The sequence below is a fragment of the Melanotaenia boesemani genome, chromosome 11, assembly GCF_017639745.1.
Source record: "Melanotaenia boesemani isolate fMelBoe1 chromosome 11, fMelBoe1.pri, whole genome shotgun sequence".
Taxonomy (NCBI): Eukaryota; Metazoa; Chordata; class Actinopteri; order Atheriniformes; family Melanotaeniidae; genus Melanotaenia; species Melanotaenia boesemani.
The window spans coordinates 34,636,438-34,652,191 of record NC_055692.1 but is presented as its reverse complement, the minus strand read 5'-3'; the positions used below and the strand labels follow the sequence as shown (position 1 = coordinate 34,652,191).

Here is a 15,754-nt window from a genome sequence, read left to right as displayed (position 1 = left end):
ATGGACAAATCGACCCTCAGTTTGAGTGCAGCGGCTTCTCTTCACCTCCCTCTTTTAGCAGCTTCAGAAATGTGCCGTTTATGGTGGGCGGAACCCTGGTGGAGCAGCTCAGCTGTTGGCTCCGCCCATCGCATCGCCCGTCATGAGGTGATTGACAGGTTAGGCCTTAGCGGTTACTAGACGCTGATTACAGCGTAGTGAAGGATAAACAAACGCCGGAACACCGGAACCCATTCCTGAAGAATTTCGAGCAAGAAGACTAACAGGACGTTAGTGAAAGGTTAGTGTGACTTTTACTCGTCCAGCCAGTAAAATTTCAGCCATTCCATTAGTCCCTGTCTTGAATTTTTTCCCCCTCTTTTGTAACTATGTTCATGGATGATGCCCGTTCATGCCGCTCTCGTGAACAGCAGCGTTATGGCAACTGGTAGAGACGCTGTCGTTCTCCCTTACCAGTTTGAGCCAGAGTCGGACCCAGAAGGAGAGATATCTGAGGAGGGTCAAACTCTGCGGCTGCAGCAGGGAGTTTCTGCATGGTTAGTTGTAAATATTGTCTCTAAATATGTTGTCAAGTTTTTTTCATATTTGGTACAATGTAGCTAACGGCAGCTTTTTACTGTCACAAACACATACTGTGTCACTTTCTGAAAGTTTTTCAATATATTGTGGATAGGTGCACCTGTGGAAACTGTGAAACCATGCCAACAGAAGCTGAATGTGTTTGTTGCTTGGAGATCCCACAGGTAAGAACGCCAATACTAATATGAGAGCTAACTCGTGTAGTTATGCTAATAGTTCGACTTACAAATTACAATATCACTATTTTCTGTAGGTCACCAGGCGGCTACAGGAGGTTGATGAAGACCTTACATGTATGGTAGACCATCCAGGGTTTGAGCCGGTCTGCCTAAACATATACTCCCTGCAGAATGCCAGCCAAATATACAGAGCTGACTATGGTCGTTTGCAGCTCAGAGGCATACACCGGTATGATTTACTTCACAAAATGTATTAGCCTGAATAAAAACTCTAAATGCTGTGAAATCCTCATTTATTTGCTTCATCAGACATAAATGTGAAACAAATACATGAAAGAGTAACATTCAAAAATTGCTAATGATCTGAGTCATGACACACTTCAAATTATTTATTAATATCCCCCACCAGCACATCAAAAACCAAACAAATAAATAAACAGAAAAACACAAATAAATGTCACAAAAGGCTTTATGCATAGCTCCAGTCCTTCCTGATATTCAGCAGACTCCTACATATCTGGTCTCTCATTACTGGATGAACTTATTAATCCTGGTGAGTCTGACTTCAGTAAATAGTCAGACTCACCAGGATTTATCAGTTCATCCAGTAAAAAGAGACAGGACATAAAGGAGTTTACTGAATATCAGGAAGTACTGGAGCTGTGCATAAAGCTCACAGGAACTCGGGGGAAATGTAGAAAGCAATCAGCATAATGAAAGTGATTTTAAACAAATCTCTGAAATGATAAATAATTTGTCCATTGTTTTTAGTCGTTTCAGGTATTTGGCATATCGCAGCTTTGTGAGCTGGTGCTGGGGCTTCCTGGGACAAAGAATTCGTGTTGTGATTCCAGCTTGTGTGGTACTGCGAATCCACAGGGAATTCCCCGATGCAGAAGGCCACTATGTGGGATTTAAACTGGCCCTCGATTAAATCGGGACACATAGCTGGCAATGACCTCCTCCTTCTCAGGCCGCTCATACTGGGCTGTGAGGTCCTCCGGTACATGGATGGACAAGAGTGCATCTGTGTACGGTGTCGTGTCCACAAGGACTTTTTCAAATATGAGGTCCATCATGTCAGCAACATACCCTGTTTCACAAACAAAAGCAAAAAGATGATATTATTTTTCATTGTAATTGAAAAATTTCTTTTTTGGAAAACACTAAAACTGTGCTAAATACATCCTGTTATATCCTGTTCAATTTTTTTTATTTATTTATTTTTCAAAAGTTATTTTTATTGTGCTTTGATTTTCATTATTTATAAAAAGACATGACAGCCATAATTATAACATCAAGTTCAAAATATTTTCTGACAGATAATAAAAAGAATTGTAAGACTTACTGAATGTTGGCTCTGTCTTATGTGGTTTTACTCTGCATTCTCCTTTCAAAGCCTTTGGAAAGTGAACCTTGAAGAGAGGATCGCCTTCCTTGGTTGTGGCCTGTGGTCGGTCTGCGTTTTCATTGTAGTACATCGCAGCCAGGTAGAGTCTGGAGGTACAAGAAAAGAAAAAAAAAAAAAAAAAACAGACGCACGTAAGTCGATAATGAAGCAAAGTTTATGATACCACTGTCATGACTCCGTGAACAAATTTTGATTTACCTGCAAAGCATTCCAATAAATGGAAAAACAACATTCTCTGGGGCAAAGCGAAGAATGACGCTGTGGAAAGCCTCCAATGATGATGTCTGGTGGTGAGGGCTTAGTTTGGAAACATCCTTCAGAGTTCTTTTGTTGGTCAGCAACTTTTCCAACTTGTAGAATGGTGGAGTTGCTATGAACAAAAAAAAAAGAAGCATATTTTGAAATACAACAGAGAATAAAATCACTATTACTATCTATGATGAATTTGAAAGCTTCTAAGTTACTATCTGACCATGACTTATAAATGAGGCCTAATAAGTTGTAGTTTCTTAAGTACCTGGTTGGAGCCATTTCTTCTTGTCCCGTGTCTGCCGGGCGTCATGCAGGCATTTGGGGAAAAGAGGATCCTCATGTGTGTGTATGTTTTGCACATGGTTCACGATAGAGGTCCACTTTGCCACTCTCTCAGGCCCAGTGGTTGAGGTAGCCGCAGTCCAGTAAATGTGGTTGTTTATGCTTTTCAACCACTTCTGAAGTTTCTCACACCCTTTCTGCTTACTGATTTTCTCCAGTTTTTTTGAAATTCCTAAAATCCATGTAAGATAGAAAAGTTATAGTAAAAACATCCCTGTGTCCTAAGTCAAGTACACCATATGATAATCAACTGCTAAGTATCCAATACTAAAGACTTATACCTCTACAATGTTTTGGTTTGTACACAAATAATCTTAGGTTTTTTTGCATACATTTTGAAATCATACATATAAGTACTTTGTTTATAAAGCACTTTTAGTGACAGCTACTATGAGGATATGGATAAAAAAAGAGGATAAGGAGATTTACCTTTTGCCATGTGCCAGACATCGTAGTATTGGGTGATGTTTCTGTCCCTGAGAAACTTCTGAATTTGTGGATGACGGTCTGTGACTATGCAATCAAGAGTCACACCACGTGCTTCCAGCAATGCCAGACTCCTCACCAGGCCCTCTTTCTCCATGTGGTAACTACCACCAACTTCATTGCTCTGTTGCCCAACCACAAAATCAGACAGACACACATACAGGCAAAGAAAAACATATTAGAAAATATATAATTAGCATTCATTTTGAAATAACATTGACAAATCTTATTAGAATTGTAATTTGAAACATTCACCTGAACCAACTGGATGTCCACAACTGTGTTTGTACTTAGGTCCATCACAGTGTAACTCCCAAACTTTGCAGAATGCCCTGTTAAACATGGGTACGAATCTTCATGTTACTTCATGTCAGTATGTTCTTTATGTCAGCTAAGCACCAGAAGCAAATTTTTCTACACTCAGTAGCAATCCATCACCTCCTGCTTAATTTTAAATCATAAATACCCGGAGAGTCAGCCCTCATGTCACCACCAAGTATTACTTTGCTCTCCTGACTGAGCCGCTCCAGCATCGCATCCTGTGATGTTTTCCAGTGGTGAATGACTGCAGGTTCAATGACGGCTCTGGCATGTCGGCGAAAAGTGTCATATTGATATGACTGCAGCTGCATTGCCGTGAAGACCTATTGTTAAAAAAAAAGAACACAAAAAGTCTGTCTTGACATAATGCATGTAATGTTATCTGAATTAGTTTTATAGTCAACAACATATTCACAATCCAAGAATAGACAGTTAAAAATCTTTTACCCTTGCGATTTTTGGAAAAGATGCACCACTCAGGTACACTGCTGCAGAAAGGTGGAGGTTCCCAGCTGGTGTGCTTCCAAGTAGAGGCTGGCTTTTTCCATTGTCTATAGAAGTCGCAATGGGGCAACGCTGCTCCACAGACAGGAATGTTCCCAGTTTTCGTGTCCTGACCTCACATGCACGCGTGCAGACAGGACACACTGCAAACAGCTCCATGATACAGCTCTCATATACTATGTATTTTTTTATGTTTTGGACAGGCATCTGGCTTTCTTCCCTATGTGGAAAAAAATAGAAGACATGTTCTGAGCAATGAAAGAGTTTGTGTCCCATCAGTACTGTAATTAAAAGTACAACACTCGTTCCAGTTAGTGTATGATTTTGATGTATAGAGACTTACAACAAATCTGGAGGCTCTGTTAATGTGGCAGAATCACCAGGCTCGTAAGTGGAATCTAGCCCCTTTGAGGCTGCCATTGAAGAGCTCCCCTCAAATGGATCGTCATCCCGCTCCAGCTCTTCCTCAAGGGCAAAACGAGGTCTTTTTGAAGGTCTCCTCACAGGTGTGGATGAAAAAAGATGGGGTCTGCAGTGGAGGTCCCAACACCAAAATCTATGCAGGACACAGTAGCCTGTACACCTGTAACCAAATATCATTTGTAATGAATAAAATGCTCAGAAATTACACAAGGACAGCTGAAAATGTAAGTAATAAGCATAAATATAAGTGAATGACTAGTCAATTTATCATAATTAATTGTACAAGTGGTGGCTAGTACATACCGATACTTCTGTAGTGGGCCTTTAGAGTCCTAAAGGATAGTTGTGTGCCTACAGTACGCCTGTCCAGTGGGTCAGTCTGGCATCCAACATCCACTAATGCATGTATCTGAGAGGATGAAATGGATGTGCTGGCCTGCTTACAGAAAACTTAGTTTACAATAATGTCTTTTCAAATTATTATCTATAACATCTGCAGACCACTAACATTTTGACAGCAAATGCACTAAAGTAAAATAATTTACATATTGTATGTACACAACACACAGAATGTTAGATACTGTAATCTGAAAAACATCCATGAACTGTAATTTAGGTGTTCACAATGTAAACAATACTATGTTTACATGCCATGAAAATTCAGGTTATGGTCAATATTCTAGGTTGCAGAAAGATTAGGAATAACCTGTTGACATGAATGAGCAGACAGTTACCCCTGTTTACATGGTAACTGAAATCAATAGTAATATCCCGACCCAAACCGCGACGCACGGAGAACACAGCTAGCTACGCTCACCAATCTGATGCACAATGGCACCGGATACAAACAGTAGAAACAGTGACTTGGCTACATTTACAACAGTGCTAATATATTTTCAAGCTATCAGACTAATAAGGCCGAAACGATAAAATAACTGCCAGCTCTTACCTCTCCAGCTGTGTCACGGACAGTTGGTATTGAACCTGGCTTCAGCTTCAAACGGTTGGCGAAGCCTGCTTTCCATGCCCCCATGTTGTGGAAACAGTCCTCTTTGAAATGCTGGCCACAGACATGCAAAACCTTTGGAAGTTTTCCGGGTACATTTCCTCCAAAATAAAATTAATCCACTCAGTCCTCGTGGGTTCAGTGGATGGAAGTAAAAAAACGTTTTTGTGTTCATTTATGCAGCCACAAACAGAACAGTGCTTCTGTCGCTTAGCCATGTCCGCTAACGAGGGTTGCCGAAGAGGGAAAAACACTGGGCGCTAGGTGATTTTTAGAGGGCGGGCTTTGAGAGCCGGTAGGCGGGTCCATCGCTCTGTGGGGAGTGGTTATTGTCCCTTATGACGTCATAACGTACACGCTTTCAAACAAGCTCATTTCAGCGCTTACTTCCCTAGAGGTGGAGCAGGGGGGAGAGAGAGCGCCTGAAAGAGTTTCACACTTACGGGTCTCCTACACATGCGGGGGGACCAGTATGACTGTTCCAAAACCATTAAAAAGTGAATTTTGCATAATATGGGACCTTTAATACTTTTGATTTTGCCTCTATATACCACATAAAAAATGTTTCACATGCCCATGCTTGGTATATATATTTTTTTAGCACAACTTCATCTATATGAAAAGATAGTTATTATTTCACTACAACCTACTTCATCAACATATTGGACCAAAAAATACACAAAAATCATCAAATTCGAATAAAAAAAAAGTGGTATTTATTACAATAAAAACCACAAACTTGCTCACTCAACTGTTTTGGAACTTGGAAAAACTAAATATAGGTTTCTAATATGAATATCTAAATGTAAAATTGAAATAAAGTAATACTATATACAAATATTTACAAGAAAAACATGTATATTCATAGGCGTTTTTAGCTGAAACTCTTCAACACACAAACTTCAGCTGCAATTCTTCAAAAAACAAACCAATTGTAAAATAATAGTGCAGTCAACTGTAAAGTAATAGTGCAAATGTAACACTGAGAGACAATTGAGATGTAATCAAACTATATACAAATATTTTACACTATATACAATGGGCTGTAGTTTTTTTTTTTTTTTTTTTAATTTACACATGCCACTCTGCAAAGCAATTTCTATCCACAATAACACAGAGAGCCACATCACAAGCTTTGCCTTTCCAAGGGGTTAGGTTTCTCTTTTTGTCTACTTGGTGGCAGCGTTGGCATCTCCTACGTCCTTGTGTGGCTTTTTAGCTGGTGTCTGTTACCACAGCAATGGGAACGGGAATGTGGTCTGCGCTTCTCTTGGCTGGTCTGCCGCTCCTGTCCACCCCACACAGCTGGGCCACCAGCTCAGTTTGGAAGTCCCTGTGTGACATGGGCTTCTCCTGGTTTGCAGTTTTAAAGTCACAGTGGAGAAGGTAGGCATTGGTGGTGGCAATGTCCATGAGGTGTAAGAAGAGGGTCCGGTACCAGCGTGCAGATTTGCGGTGGGTGGAATAGTACTGCCAGCTGGTCGGAGAGGTCAACACCACCCATGTGCTTGTTGTAAGCGATGACTGGGGTAGGGCAGGAGATCTGTTTTTCTGTCCAGCGTCCATCCTTGCCCTTCACCCTCCTCTTGACCGTCTCCCCAGAAAATGCTGGATGAATTGTGGAGCACACTGACACCTCCCTTGTGTCCATCCACTTTACAAAAACCAGGGAGCCCTCCCTGATCCACCGTACTTAACCTCTCTGATTTTTTTGAGAGAGCGTTGTCTCTCTTTCCTGGGCACCCTCTCCTGTTGTCCCTGTAAGTACCACAGGCTCCAAACTTCATCCCCGCCAGCTTCAGGAACAACTCAGGGCTTGAATAGAAATTGTCCATGTAAACATGGTAACCTGTTCCAAGATATGATGGCTGGATAAGGTCAATTACAGCATCATATGCCACCCCATGCACCGTCTGTGTGTGCTTCTTTCCCACATAAACATTGAAGTTGACCGTGTAGCCATTGCTGGAGTCGGCCAAAACAAACAATTTAATTCTCCATTTTGTTGGTTTGTCCCTCAGGTATTATGTCATCCCAGTTTTTGCCTTTGTGGCCACCATTCTTTCGTCCACAGCCAATTACCTCCCCGGATGATAATGAGCCTGGCAGGCACTGAGGATGTCGTTTATGAGGGGCTTCATCTTACAGAGCTTGTCGTATGAAGGAGTTCCCTTCCTGTCATCATTTTTTTTATCCTCCTCCGGGTCACTGGGGTGGATGTTTGACAGCAGAGCCCTGAAGCGGTCCCTCGCCATTATGCTGGCTGGAAACAGCACAGATGTGATCGCATCCTGTTTCCAGTAATCCCTGATGCTGGGCAGTGACACCAGGGATGTGTAGATGAGGAGGCCCAGGAACTTATAGAGCTCCTCATTGTCGACATCAGCCCATCTATATTTTTTCCCCATCTCTTTACTGTGTGCTGCTTTTTTGTTTGTGTTAGCGCACAGTGTGTGAATAGTGGTGGGGGAAAAATATAGCTGAAATAGGTCCAGCGGTGAAAAGACTGCATGACTGTCCCCCTGGGCTCCTGGTGGTCTCCGCGGCATGAATCTGCTGATTTCTGGGGCAGCGTCAGGGTGCTGTCCAGTTCTCCAGGGCTCCAAGCGATGGTGTGGCTGTGGAGATCTGGACCTCGCTTGACTGCTCCTCCCACGCCCTCTCTATTTAGGCCTCTGCCTAGAGGGTCCACTATCCTCACATCTGTATACAGACACATGAAAATAATATTTTATATTTTAGATTATTGTTCATGTGCACATGATGGATAGTGAATTCAAATGTGGGCACTAAAATTCTGGCTCCCCACAACAATGGGAATAGTTTACAAAAGAAAACCTTACAAGTAATAAAGAATATATGACACAAAATAAAAAAACAGGAAAATCCATGTCCATCTCTTGTAATGACTTTCCTAAACATTTAGCAATCAATCTAAATATCATTTCAGCCCTTATCTTCTATATATATATAAACCTACGTAAATATATAATGTAATATGCATATAAAGCGGATTTATAATGTGAAAATACAGGAATAAACAAAAGAAAAGCTGTAAATATTCATCTTTAGTTTGACTTACTTCTCATCAATGGCGACATCACTCACAAATGACGGGTCTGTAACCTTGTCATCTTCGTCACTCTCCTCCTCCTCCTCGGATGATGAAGATGAAATAACGTCTTCATCTTCCTCACCATAAAATAGCTCTAGGGCCTGTTGTACATTCAAAGTTCTCCTCATTATCTCCACAAACACTCCGTCTTCCAATAGTTCTTACTTTCGATCTCTCTGTCCAATGCTCTCCGTCTACGCACCTCTAAGTCCCGCCTCTCATTCCCGCGACTGGCTCTCGAGACCGCGATTTGGGCGGCTCCCTCTGATGTTGTCACGACGCTGAGGTGACGTTATCACGTAGAGCAGGGGTAGCCAACGTCGGTCCTCGAGGGCACCAATCCGACAGGTTTTCCAGATTTCCCTGCTCCAGCACACCTGACTCAAATTAAATGGATCCAACAGCCTATAAGGATCTGTCGAGCAAAGTTGACGGCAGCGCTCAACGTGACTCTGTCACGTTGTCATGGGGCTTTAAACATGTCACGTGTTCTGATCACGCCGGCGTGATCTTCGGCCTCAGAGGGTTAAACTTTTTACGACTTTATCAACAGATAGTTTATTGTATTCAGCCCTCAGAAGCGTCAAGTCTCGATGTTTCCTTGGATCCTCCCATAGATTTATACTTATCTCTAAAGATTTGATTTGTTTTTCTAATGTTTCCATCATTACCCTTTGTTGTTTGGCCTTGGAGCTTGTATAACTGACGATTTTAGTTCTCACATATTTAACGAAGTCTTGGTCTTGCAGCCATTTTACTTGCAATCGCCAACTAGGGGGTTATGAATGAATTTGTCTATATGTATATTTAATGAAATAGCAGCGTGATCACTTATTACTATACTGTCATACCAACACCTTTTAATTTTTGTCAGAATTTCCCTTGAAACAAGAAAGTAATCAATGCGGGAACGGGATTTATGCATGCCTGAATGGCAAGAATACTCTATTTTACCAGGATTCTGCTCTCCCCAAACTTCAACCAAATTTATGTCATCTATATATTGCTTTAATGATTTACTTGTCTGTGCTTTATAAGTATCACAACCTGTGGAGCGATCTATTTCCGGGTTTAAAGTACAGTTAAAGTCTCCTCCAATAATGCTGAAACTCCATAGAGTAGACAAAGTAAGGAAAAAAATTTAAAAAAATTAGGGTTATCCTCATTTGGGCCATATACACTAATTAAATTTAATATAAGAGAGAGGATGGTACTATGCATAATGACAAATCTCCCAGCTGGGTCTTGGATTGTTTTTATAGGTTAGAATGGTATGCTTTTATGAATTAAAATTAGTACACCTCTAGCATAATTATTGTATGATGCATGTATCACTCTGCCAGGCCATCTATTCTGTATCGGTTTAATGTCAGAAGCTGTCAGAAATATTCTGAGTGACTGAGTGTTCCATACACAATGTGGTACAAGACAGTTATACAGGGAAAAGGAGTAAAAAACATTTCTGCTGCGTTGAGTGTACAACATACGGAAATAAAATGAACCACCGTACATACACTTACATATATAAACATTTGAACACTTTGTTCCCCCTCCCTTACTCAAAACAGAACCTGGAGGGGGGGGGGGGCTTATGCTGATCCACTCTATAGAGGAGCAGCTAAACTACTCGAACTAGCTCCACAGGCGACCATAGGAGTCCTCCAACCACGCACATTACTTTTCAGCAATATATAGTTAACTTACATTGATCACACATTTAAAAAAAACAAAAAATAACAAAACAAATTGCAATAAGTAACTAAGATAGACACCGAGTCTGTATATCAGTGTTCAGGTCCATATATTTCCAAAGTCTGTAAGATAATAGGTAAATAAGGGGGAAAACTATAATAAAATAAATAAATAGAAACTATTAATAAAAAAAAAAAAATCCTGGGACTAATTGCAAGGCTACGCCATACCTCTTAGCATTATCAGCTGGTTGTCATAGTGACGGAAGTAAACGGGTCTCACACCTCACCGCTGGCTTCATCTAGTCTCTCAACAATGTTTGCTATGGAAGTCCTCCGCCTCTTTAGGTGTTGAAAACGAGTGTATCTTTCCATTATGGAGGACCCTCATTTTGCACGGGTTAAGCTGAAACCCACGAAAAGTTCCCTTTTCAATGAATGTTTTCTTTATTGTGTTGAATCCAAAGCGCTGTCGCATGGTCTCAGCTGAGAGATCCTGCACGAAGAAGAGCTTGTTTCCCTCATACATAATGTCACGTTGTTTCGTGGAACGAAAAACAAACTCCCGGTCTTGAAATTTCAGGAACTGAATGAGAAACTGCTCTGTTCTGGTTTGCTTTCGGTGGCGCTAAGGTTCGGTGGGCTCTCTCTATTATGAAGGTTCTGTCTGTGTCCAGTTCCAGCCAGCGGGGTAGCATCTTCTGTTTAAAGTCAAGTAGCATTTGGTTGCCTTCAGCACCCTCCTGCAGTCTGAATAGCCGCAGGTTGTTCCTTCTGATTCGATTTTCAAGGTCCTCAGTCTTGGTTTCCAGATAAGCGATTCATTTCATAGCATTGGTCAAATTAGTGGTAGTTTTCTCCAGCTGCTCCTCTGCCGACATTATTCGATTTTCAGCTTCTTCCATTCGGGTGGTGTTAGCAGCTACGTTCCGCTTCACTTCTGACATACTATTTTCCAAGGCGGTGACAGAGTTGGCCAACTTACCCAGGCAGTCATCAATACTATCTAGTTTAGATCCAAACTCAGAACGAAGTGATTTAAGTTCTGCAAGCACCGCGGACAGGTCCGCCATGTTACTTATAGTTTCTTCGTCTCCTTCAGTCGGTGGTGTGCTGATTTTCGGCCTCTGAGAACCTCGTTTTCGAGTAAAAAAGTCACTGTCTTTGATTGTGGCAGTTTTGGACATAGTCCCAGTTCAGCTGGTATTGTTGACTTAACAGTTGCTTAGTGCGAAGTTGTGGGGAGCATCCACATTAAGCCGCCATCTTGGTCCGTTGCTCTATAGCGCCCCTGGTACAGCCAAGTTGGTGACAAGTCAAAGATACCCAAGAAGAAAAACAACTGAAGTATGACCAATCCCTCTCGTTTTGATTCAAGACCACTGTTGAGGCATTTTTTGTTGTTCTAGAGTTCTTATATGTTCCATGTTTGTTGTTATATATTATGGGAAGTTAGTTTTGTATAAGAGGTTTATGTTTCTATATTCATGGATTCTTTTTGTACTAATTTTGTACTTAATTTTTAAATTAATCTTTAAGCTTAAATAAAAGTATATATTGCTGCTGTTGCGCCAAAACCTCCTATGTCCAAAATTCGTGATTTTTGTTTTCCTTCATAAATCAGTACTATTGGTCACCCTCTATGTCTGTTGTTTTACAAATATTTAACCAAAGATATATGATTAAAACATAATACAAAGTTTGATGACATTATGTCCAGTTATTACAAAACCATTCCGTTTTTTTCAGTTTTTGAAAAATGACAGTTTTGGAGATAGGAGGTTTTTGCCCGACAGCAGCGATATGTTATAAGTATATTCTTTCTGCCCCTGGTATTCCAGCATAAAACACATAAAACATTCACCAAGTGTGTTCGTGCCCCTGGTACTCTAGGAAAAAAAAATTAAGTAAAAACATCAAATAAATACTTAAATAAAGTATAGTTAAATACTTAAAGTATAGTTACAAGTATATTCACTCTGCCCCTGGTACTCCACAGTGAAACACTTTGAAAATATTCACTAAGTGTGGTCTGGCCCCTGATACTTTCGAATGAACCATGCATACCAGGCTTGACTCCAAGATCAAGTGAAAAATCAAGTTTCTCAGATTTCCTTCAAGCTTGGGGGGGTCATACAAAGAACATCTGGTGCAAATTTTAGCTCTCTAGCATCAAAAATGACCAAGCCAGACCAGATTGAAAATAAGTGTACACGGCTAATATCTTAACATTGGATGTCAGGTGGAGTTCGAGTACAGAGGCATAACTCCCACATACTTTGAGCTATCGCGCTGAAATTTGAATGAGGGGTTCCTGGGGGCCTCAGGAACATGCGGTGTGAAGATGGTGATGGTTGGACAAAGTTTAAGTTTTCAAACTTGTAACACTTTCAGGTAATTTTTAGGCGATGTTTTCACCTTGCCTGATTCACTCCAAACTTCACACGTAGGTAGTACATGCCACCAGGACACTGTGGTTTAAATTTCACCCCCCCTAGACCCCAGAGGGTCCCCTGCGAACGGCAGCCCAATCAGAGCACTTTTAGAAAAAAATGTCCCCGGGGGCCTTGGGCACATAGAGGAGACCCTGTTGTCCACTTTTGGGGGTTTGGGGCCAGGGGGAGGAGGTGTACACAAACCGTGACTAAGTTCAAAATCGGTATTTGGGGTCCCATTCCAAAGGCTACATCCAGATCGAGTTAGAGTTGCCTAAAAAGTCAAAATCCATCCATCTGTTCTTGCTCTTGTGTGTCCTGACCCACGCTGTTCTGAAACTATACCTGTCCTGATCGGCACCAATGTCAGTGGAGTCCGACCCCTTAACTCAAGATCAAAGAAAAGAGACTCAGAGAATGTCAATTCAGTTAAAATCCAAGTACAAGAGAAAGATGGCTTGCCTGTCCTGACACAAAGCTCACAAAAGACAATATCCAAGACTTAACTGTGGCTGAAGTAAAGTGGACTGGGCCTGACCCTCTCATCATTCCCCCTGGTAAAGAGCACATTGCCATCTGCAAAGTTAAAGAGCAACAAGTCATTAGAGACAGCATACTCATCACTGAACGTGCTCACTCACCTGCTCTTCCTCCAAGTGTACTTGTCCAGCCAACAGTGTTGTTCTCAAAGATGCTTGATAAAAACAAGTTCCTGGTGGTCCTAAGAAACGAGTCCCTAAAACACTTTTATTTTGAAACTTTGAAAGAATGCCGCAGGGAATTACAGGGGCCCCTGCGACGTTCCAAAGACTCATGGAGAAGGCAGTCGGTGACATGCACATGCTTGAAGTAATAGTCTATCTGGATGACCTGATTGTATTCGGAAAAACCTTGGAAGAACATGAAAAAAGACTTCTCGAAGTAATGAGTCCTGCTTCTTCTACATGATCTAAGTTGTCTCTCGACAAGTGCCAGTTCTGTCGCTCTCAAGTCACCTATGTCGGCCATATTGTCTCTGAGCACGGCATTGCCACAGACCCAGCAAAAGTGGAAGCAGTGACCCGATGGAAGCAGCCCACTGACCTCGCTTCTCTGCAGTCGTTCTTGGGGTTCTGTGGCTGTTACCGCCGATTTAAAAAAAACTTCTCCTTCATTGTTCGACCACTCACAGAACTCTGCAAAGGCTATCCTCCCACTCAAAAGAAAAGAAAGTCTGCTCCTTCACCAGATAAAACCTACTACAAAATCAGCTATCTTTCGGAGATCGGTGGGATCAGTCCTGTTCTGACACTTTCCAAAAGATCATCGGCTGCCTCACAAACGCACCGTGTTGGCATTTGCTGACTCAACAAAGCCCTATACACTCCACATTAACGCCAGCTTTCATGGGCTTGGCGCCATCCTTAATCAAGAGTATCCAGAAGGTTTAAGACCAGTAGCTTTTTTCCAGCCGGAAGTTAAGCGCTTCAGAGAAGAACTATCCAGTACATCAGCTTGAGTTTCTGGCTCTAAAGTGGGCTGTGGTGGATAAATTCCACGACTACTTGTATGGAGCTCAGTTCACCGTGAGAACTGATAACAACCCTCTCACATATATTCTCACGACAGCCAAACTCAATGCAACTGGTCACCGCTGGCTCTCAGCGCTCTCTACATACAACTTTACTTTGCAGTACAGACCTGGCGTCAGTAACATTGATGCTGACTCACTGTCACGTAACCCTGTTTCAAATGAAGAAGAAAAATGGCTAAGTGTGCCACCAGAAGGTGTCAAAGCCCTATGCAAGCAGATCAAGTGCAGAAAGACACCCAAAGAGTCAACCACCATAGCAGAGTCTCACTCATTAAAGCTCAAGACACAGACCCCACAATTGCCCCAGTCAAACAGTCGCTGTGTGAGAGCCTCCCATTTTCTTCAGGAGGCAATACAACAGCCTCATTGCTCAACAGAGAGGCTAGTAAATTGGTGATTGTGGATAATCTGCTCTACAGAGAAGTCAAGATACCTACTGGAGATAAGGTTCGCCAGCCCATACTCCCCAGAAAACACACCCATATGGTCCTAAAATCCCTCCATGATGAGTCTGGACATCTGGGAGTGGAAAAGACACTTGAACTCATCCAAGACAGATTCTACTGGCCTAAGATGGGAACCGAAGTGGAGCAATATGTAAAGAACTGGGGGAGGTGCATCACTCGCAAAGCCCTTCCTCAAAAAGCTGCTCCTCTTAATGAAATCACAAGCTAAGGCCCCTTAGACCTAGTATGTATCGATTTCGTGTCACTTGAGCTCGACTCACAACATCTTAGTCGTGACAGATCATTTTACTCGGTACGCCCAAGCCTTTCCAGCCAAAGACCAAAAAGCGACCACAGTGGCAAAAATACTGTGTGAACGTTACTTTGTACACTACGGACTCCCTGCCCGCATACATTCAGATCAGGGGCGAGATTTCGAAAGCAAACTGATCCAAGACCTGCTGAAGATGCTGGGCATTCGTAAGTCGAGAACCTCTCCTTACCACCCCCAGGGAGATCCCCAACCAGAAAGATTCAACCGAACATTTTTGTCCATGCTTGGAACCCTGGATCCAAAGCAGAAACAAAAATGGAGTCAAAAGATAAGTCAGTTAGTGCATGCCTACAATTGCTCGCAAAATGAGGCAACTGGGTACTCGCCTTACCTTTTAATGTTCGGCAGAGAAGCCCGACTACCTGTAGACATCTACTTCGGAATGTCTGACGAAGGCCAAAAGACTATGTCCTACCACCAATATGTGGCAAAGCTAAAGAAAGATCTTCAGAGAGCCTACACTTTAGCAACAGAGTCTGCTGACAAGAACCACCAAAGAAACAAGAAAGCTCATGATAAGCATGTCAAAGAACAAGTACTTGACAAAGGTGACCGAGTCTTGCTGAGGAACTTTGGAGTAACTGGCAAGCACAAAGTGAAATGCAAATGGAGACCATTACCGTACATTGTCATGGAAAAACTACCCAACCTCCCAGT

The 15,754-nt window shown here is 42.0% G+C and overlaps 2 protein-coding genes and 2 long non-coding RNA genes across 6 annotated transcripts; 1 reads left to right on the top strand and 3 right to left on the bottom strand.

Moving 5' to 3' along the window:
- The first annotated feature begins 244 nt into the window (after positions 1-244).
- LOC121648607 (P2X purinoceptor 7-like) lies at positions 245-1,794 on the top strand. Of its 3 annotated transcripts, none has more exons than XR_006012001.1 (4): positions 245-552; positions 674-743; positions 833-987; positions 1,530-1,794. XR_006012001.1 is itself a non-coding variant. In XM_041998825.1 (4 exons), exons 1-4 carry the CDS (start codon positions 379-381, stop codon positions 1,690-1,692), a joined length of 546 nt encoding a protein of 181 aa, XP_041854759.1. In that variant the 5' UTR covers positions 245-378; the 3' UTR covers positions 1,693-1,794. The 3 variants fall into 3 exon arrangements, 2 of the variants coding, with proteins under 2 accessions (XP_041854759.1, XP_041854758.1); XM_041998825.1 differs by having other exon boundaries at positions 245-536; XM_041998824.1 differs by having other exon boundaries at positions 245-536; positions 833-1,008.
- A 10-nt stretch (positions 1,795-1,804) lies between these two features.
- Positions 1,805-2,403, bottom strand: LOC121648610. Its single transcript, XR_006012005.1, has 3 exons — positions 2,368-2,403; positions 2,107-2,255; positions 1,805-1,851 (listed from the first exon to the last, which is right to left on the bottom strand). It is a non-coding gene; the product is annotated as an uncharacterized LOC121648610 (long non-coding RNA).
- A 64-nt stretch (positions 2,404-2,467) lies between these two features.
- On the bottom strand, positions 2,468-4,103 carry LOC121649045. The gene is made up of 7 exons (XM_041999575.1): positions 4,018-4,103; positions 3,716-3,893; positions 3,505-3,581; positions 3,193-3,373; positions 2,687-2,935; positions 2,521-2,539; positions 2,468-2,483 (listed from the first exon to the last, which is right to left on the bottom strand). Exons 2-7 carry the CDS (start codon positions 3,879-3,881, stop codon positions 2,468-2,470), a joined length of 708 nt encoding a protein of 235 aa, XP_041855509.1. The 5' UTR covers positions 3,882-3,893; positions 4,018-4,103.
- A 44-nt stretch (positions 4,104-4,147) lies between these two features.
- On the bottom strand, positions 4,148-4,908 carry LOC121648611. The gene is made up of 3 exons (XR_006012007.1): positions 4,801-4,908; positions 4,418-4,657; positions 4,148-4,294 (listed from the first exon to the last, which is right to left on the bottom strand). It is a non-coding gene; the product is annotated as an uncharacterized LOC121648611 (long non-coding RNA).
- Positions 4,909-15,754: the final 10,846 nt, after the last annotated feature.

Coding starts and splice junctions, on each gene's coding strand:
- LOC121648607 (XM_041998824.1), top strand. CDS start 379: ATGATGCCCGTTCATGCCGCTCTCGTGAACAGCAGCGTTATGGCAACT. Junction 537..673: donor CAGCAGGGAGTTTCTGCATG/GTTAGTTGTAAA, acceptor TATTGTGGATAG/GTGCACCTGTGGAAACTGTG. Junction 744..832: donor GTTGCTTGGAGATCCCACAG/GTAAGAACGCCA, acceptor TATTTTCTGTAG/GTCACCAGGCGGCTACAGGA.
- LOC121649045 (XM_041999575.1), bottom strand. CDS start 3,881: ATGCAGCTGCAGTCATATCAATATGACACTTTTCGCCGACATGCCAGA. Junction 3,582..3,715: donor CATGAGGGCTGACTCTCCGG/GTATTTATGATT, acceptor CATGTTTAACAG/GGCATTCTGCAAAGTTTGGG. Junction 2,936..3,192: donor TGTCTGGCACATGGCAAAAG/GTAAATCTCCTT, acceptor CATGGATTTTAG/GAATTTCAAAAAAACTGGAG.